This window comes from Pavona decussata, unplaced genomic scaffold (genome assembly GCF_977016875.1).
Source record: "Pavona decussata unplaced genomic scaffold, jaPavDecu1.1 SCAFFOLD_391, whole genome shotgun sequence".
Lineage (NCBI taxonomy): Eukaryota > Metazoa > Cnidaria > Anthozoa > Scleractinia > Agariciidae > Pavona > Pavona decussata.
The window spans coordinates 957718-964179 of NW_028145763.1; the positions used below are offsets into that span (position 1 = coordinate 957718).

Sequence of the window (6462 nt, forward strand, 5' to 3'; positions counted from 1 at the left end):
AGCCATATTTTTTTGGCAAAATTCGTCCCTACACAAACAACATTGTGTGTTCTAGGTTTGAAGTTTTAGTACTTTTCAGTGCATTTTTATGAGCATTCTTAGGGTTTTCGTGCGCTAAAAATTATTCAGGTGAACATGCTAGTCGCCATCTTCTTCAGTACGATGGATTGGATCGAATATCGAGGACCTGTTACAGAAAAAGTTTTACAAGGTCGTTTCGCAGCGATTAATACTGAGCAAAATAATACTGGAAGAGAGCTCGTTTAAATAGTTGTTTTGTTGTTGTTGTTGTTGTTGTCAGCTTGGGGTGTAAGCTTTCCATGGCTAGCCTTACTAACCAATAACGTGAAGGTGGATTATTTTCCTGGATTCTACGTTTGCGGACGGAGCTACCTACATCCTCTTGGAGGGCTAGCCTTATTCACGGTCATTGTTACAATACTTGTTTTTGCAGTTCTGCCATTGTTTGTCATATCGTTCTGCTATTATCAAATCCGCAGGGTTATTCGCCGAAAAAATCAGAGCGTTTGCCCGATGGCTCTTTCCAACACGCAGAAGCTAGCGATCAATGTGTACGCGAGTTCTGCATCAATGTCGAAAATCGTGATAGGGACAAGTTTGATTCAAGTTTTTCCAGCGTGTTTTGCGATGCTTTTGGACGGACTTCAGGTCGGGTACATTCCGCATGGTCTGGAAACTGGCCTCAAATGGGTCATGTGGTGTCATTGCATTGTAAAGCCTATCATTTACGCGTCAAAGAGCCAAGCATGGGCGAAAATCATTGCAAAATACCGCCGTAAGTTTCCGTTGTGCTCAGCAATCGGAACAAGGCTCAATGTGGTTTCCGTTTCCATATTTGCAAATCGTTTCAAGCAGTACAGGTTATCGAAACGAAAAAATGAGAACAGTGCGGTAAGCAGAGAACTGAGTAAACAATCTTTACCAACGGAACAAAATATAGAAAAGTCTGCATGGTTCTTCGCAGCAAAGCAAGCATGGCAGACTAATACAAAAACAGACGAATTTTGCGCTTTATAATTAATAAAAGTCCTGTAAACTTGATGTAATAAAATTGTAAGAGAACTTTGCATTTCTCTTCCACATTAAGTAGCCTTCTCTTGACAGCAAGTCTGAACGAAAACTCGCACACTGAGTTAATTTTTTTTAGGCTTCAATTGAAGCGGATAACTTCCTTAAAGCATTGCCAATTGGAAATAATATTTCATGCTCGAGGAAGTGTGTGAAAGAAATGTGATGTCTGTTTTAACTGGTGAATAAATTGTGGATGGATTTTTCAGTCAGCGACACAAATATACTCGGAAAAGAAAATCGATCCGAGCTGTCGCAACAGGACTGTTGAACTTAGCGCAGCTGAGTTTTCTTCTTTTTTTTTTCTTTTTTTGCATTTAAACACCTACGGACGAGGTGTTTGGAAAAGCACTCTTTCAAGTTGTTTATATAGCTACTTAAACCATCAATAATTCTTGGGTAAATTCAAAGTAAAAGTTCACGAAATTTTATGACAATCAAGGTCACAGCTGACATTTCCAAACCTCCTCCACGTATTTATTTTCCTTGTTTGATTCCTTTTTGAGAAGGGATTTCATAACAAGAGAACGTACCTTATTATTGGAGATTAACAATGCACTCTATTAACGCGATTTTACAAAATTCGCGTTAATTTAATGTATCTTAATTAATGTCGATGTAAATCTGATTTAATGCACGCTATTTTACAACATTGTTATTTTAAAGCACCTTTATTTCATTACATGACTCCTCTATTGGCTCTTCAGAGTCGCTATCTTTTGAACTGATAGGGTCTAGTTAGGCTTCAAAACCAGATTTTCGGCTTCAAAAAAGACTTAGAAACATCCGCGCACTTGTCTTGAAAGGTTTTATTGACGGAAGCAAAAACGCAGTTAGGCATTCAGAAATGTAAAGTGCGAGTTTCAATGCAGAATGATAAAAATCGCAGTAAATAAAGCAAGATGCTTATCGAAAAATTGGCGTTAATTTAATGCATGTAAACCTAACTTTTGAAAAATTGGCGTTAATTTAGTGTAACGTCTATAATCAGGTAATGATAAAAAATTGTTCGACCTCTTGACTGGGAAAACATTGAGTGGAAATGCGACTTCTGACGGTTCCAATTAAAATTTCAATAGACAATTGAAGATAGTACATGCCACCCCTTGTCCGTATAGCCTGTTGGAGGATTGTAAATCCTGTATGAACAGGCAACACTTCATAACGAACAATAGGGAGATATAGCAACAGAACGGGAACGTCATTTGAAGGTGCGAGAACGCGCGGAATAGTCTGATCGCCAGTCTATTTCGAATATCTTATGGGCAATCTTAATGCACGCTCCCTTGTCAACTGACGTTCCCCTTCTCTTGCTAAATTAGCCTAATAATCAGCGAGGCCGCGCGCAGGGGGAATAGGGAAAAGGCGACTTGAAATCTAGTATTTTCTCGCAGCTTACACCGCTCATGACAGCTCTGCCGCCATAACTTTATAACCGCGCGCGGACACTAACTCCAGCCGCGGCACAGTCTACACTGATCATCCTTCTCTTTCTCGTCCAGTTATATCGTTATATTTTCAACTAATAAGCTCATTTTTATCACGTTTTGTCTCTCTGCGTTTTTCCTGAATTTCGTGATCAGTCTGAATCACTTGATCAATTTCTTTTCAGCCGAACTTCCATTTCGGTTTCATATGGCCATAAGATCTTAGAACAAGAAAATTTTATGAGACCTTATTTCTACCAGAACTGTTTGCACCGGAAAGGTCGCGATAGCCACGGAGACCTGAACATCATCTTCACGTTAGATTCTATCATGGCAAAATCTCGGCAAAGGCCCTCCCCACCCTGTTTTATTGCGTTTGTCTAAGTGCCTTACTTGCATGATTGGTGGAACTGGTAAGGCCCCCAAAACCTGAGGTTTTATCATAAAGGCTTCAATTGTTCACTGGATTTGAACCAGATAAAACAAGGAAAGCGAGTTTTGAAACGTTCTGCAGAAATGAAGAGGATGACAATAAGTCGCGGGGGACGCTATCTGTTATCGAATGTTACTACAACCGGAAACGGGAGTCTGCATTGGAACGAGTGCACAGCGGTGATCCGCATAATAATAATAACAATAATAACAATAATAATAACAATAATAATAATAATAATAATAATAATAATAATAATAATAATAATAATAATAATAATAATAATAAATAAGTTGCTTGAAGCTTTTAACGCTTAAATGCACGTAGAATTAACCTATTATGTCCGCTTCCAGATAATTTTCAGAACAATTCAAACTACAGCCACCTATAGAAAGGTTTACTTGGCGCTACAATTTTGTTTAGCAATCACGGGGGAATCAGCCAACCATCGACAGAATATTTTACTTTATGTTGCGATTATAACAATGCTTAAATTAGCAATCGCCTCAACAGAGCGTCTGTGTCACCGCGTCAACTTCCCAAGCCTCTTCCTTGATACTAGAGTAAGTTGGCAGTCCTGAGGTAATTCACGATTTTACTGAAGAGCGTCCTCGTTGTTACATCACTCTATAAGATTAAAGATCGTGCTCTTATTAAAAATTCTAAACTTAAGAGAACAAAACCTTAATAAATCTAAATTTTATAGACACCAGTCACATTTTTCTTCCATAAATGTTTTCGAGACAATTTTTTTTCATACTATAGAAGTTTATAAAGGCTTTAAGTAATTTTTTAAAACTGAAACGAGCGCTTCAGGGACATGGCCGTTTGAATTACAAGTTTCTTATGTCAACCGGAATGTATAATAAAATTGCAAAACAAATTCGTGACTGTCAACTATGTAATGATAATTATAGCCAGTTAATAGTCAGTAATAAAGCTATTGTTTATCCCTGGCAGTTCGTGAGTTCTGTTTTCAAAAGGAAGGATCGATATAAGTTGGTTAGTGCTGCAATTTCAAACACACGGGGGACTCTTTGTATCCTATGAATAATCCCATTGAATGTGGATCGGATCTGCTGAAGAATTCAAGAGCACTAATTAACATCTATAATATGTGAAAAGTGATATTCTTTAAAATGGATAACTAAAATATTACAACCATTGTATCGAGAACAAAAACTATCATAAAGTTTAAGGGCCTGTGGTGTACTGGGTACGAGTAAAGACACGTTTACATCCGGGAATGTAATTAAGCGGAGAGTTGTTGAAATAGAAAGCATAATGGCGGACCTTAGTGTGTCTTAGTGACTTTGTGTCTGACTTAGTGTCACCCTACGGCCCTTAAACATAACATTGGCGACGAGGGTGGCGAACGAAAAAACTTTACCGCCGCTGTATCTATCGGGATCATCATCACAACTTTGCAAACAAATGGCGAAAGTGGAAATGGGCATTCGAGTATTATGCCGAAGGAAAAGGTTTGGAAAACACCCGAAAGAAAACTTCGCAGCTTCTACACTTCGCTGGAATGGAAGTCCAGGATATCTTTGAAGATCTTGTAGACCCCGATCCTACAGGCAATGAGGATCCGTACGCCGTTTGCATCAGGAAACTGGATAACCATTTTCGTACCGAAGATAATGTGCCATTCAAACGCTACCTGTTCCGTCAATTGGCGCCGACTGAAGGAGAACCTATGGATAAGTTCGTTGTGCGTCTTCGCCAATAAGCTAGGCTTTGCAATTTCGGTACTTCGCTGGATGATAATTTGAGGGACCAGTTGATTGAAAAGTTGACCGACCGAGAGCTAATAAGGAAGTTGTTGGAAACGAGAAATATCACTTTAGCAGACGTGTTGGAGAAAGCGAGAGCTTCGGAAGCGGCTGTACAACAAATGGAGTACATGGCGGGGGGAAGCGACGTCAACGCCGTACGGAAAAAAGGAGAGAAGACAGCAAATCACGGTGAGAAAATTTGTTACAGCTGTGGGAAAAGTGGATATTTTTCACGCGATTCGTGCTGTCCGGCAAAAGGGAGAAAATGTGCTAAGTACTTCAGGTACGGCCATTTTGCGGCGTTGTGCAGAGGTAACGTTCGACCTTCACCTGTAAGAGATAGAGAGAGTCGTCCAAAGGAAACCAGCAACAATAATAGAAGGTCTGCCCGCCAGAAAAATCATGTTGCAGGCTGTTCAGAGGAAGAGATTCAAGTGGACGACAACCCAGCGTTTGCATTTTATGTAGCGGAGGAAGGAGAAGAAGTTTGTATGGTGTCAGTTGCAAGTGACCCTACAATGGATCTGAGTATCAGTGGAATTGTGATGGAAGTGTTGATTGATTCAGGGTTAGTGAGCAATTTGACGGGGGAAGACTATTTTCAAACGTTGGAGGGTTTAGGCTTTAAAGGGGACATTGAACATTGCTCAAAGGAATTGTTTGCTTATGGGGGGAAGAAAGTTGATGTGATTGGCCAATTTGGGGCTGAAATTTCCACTGGGGATACCAAAGTAACCACCACGTTTATCCTAGTCCGGCATGGGAGGTGCATTCTGGGAAATGTGACAGCAAAGGAACTGGGTGTTCTTCACATTGGACTACCTAATGCACTTATAGGTATCAGCTGTAATGAGGTCCAAGGTGACATTGCTGACCAGCCTAAGGCAAAGTATCCTAAAGTGTTTGAGGGGATTGGAAAACTGAGAGATTTCCAATTGAAGCTGCATGTTAACCGTAACGTACCTCCTGTGGCACAAAAGTTGAGGCTCAGGTTCCATTTGCACTTCGTGAAAAGGTGACTGCTATAATAGGAGAACTGTTGAAGGAAGATATCATAGAGAAAGTAGAAGGCGCTACCACTTGGGCGAGCCCGGTTGTTGTAGCACCCAAGCAGTCAGGTGAAATAAGACTTTGTGTGGATATGCGCTGTGCTAACGAGGCTAACATTCGAAAAAGGTTGCCTATTCCTACCATTGATGAAGTGCTTGAGGAGTTAAATGGTAGCACTGTCTTCTCCAAGCTAAACCTGCGCTGTGGTTTCCACCAAATAGAGCTGCATGAAGACTCGAGAGACATAACCACTTTCATTACACACGAGGGTTTGTTCCGGTACAAAAGGCTAAGCTTTGGTGTGAATGCCGCACCCGAGAAGTTTCAGCGTGTTATCCGCCAGATTATCGCAGATGTTGAGGGAGTTGTCAACATTGCCGACGACTTGATTGTCCATGGTAAGACCATCTCAGAGCATGACCAGAACCTGCACAAGCTACTAGCAAAGCTGGAAGAGAAGAACCTTACCTTAAGTGGAGAGAAGTGTACTTTCAGAATGAGTAAAGTGGTTTTCATGGGAATTATTCTTTCTCAGCATGGCATTGGGCCCACCGAGGAGAAAGTGCGAGCGGTTGTGCAGGCGAGCCGTCCTACCTCACCCTTGGAGGTGAGCAGCTTCCTGGGGTTGGTTGGATTCAGTGCGAGATTTATTCCAGATTTTGCGACTGTAGCTGAACCTCTTAGA

At 40.8% G+C, this 6462-nt stretch overlaps 1 protein-coding gene across 1 annotated transcript; it reads left to right on the forward strand.

Moving 5' to 3' along the window:
- The first annotated feature begins 135 nt into the window (after window positions 1–135).
- LOC146451259 (uncharacterized) lies at window positions 136–1170 on the forward strand. The gene is made up of 2 exons (XM_085099331.1): window positions 136–157; window positions 302–1170. The coding sequence occupies exons 1-2, from the start codon at window positions 136–138 to the stop codon at window positions 1036–1038; spliced, it is 759 nt and encodes a 252-aa protein (XP_084955457.1). The 3' UTR covers window positions 1039–1170.
- Window positions 1171–6462: the final 5292 nt, after the last annotated feature.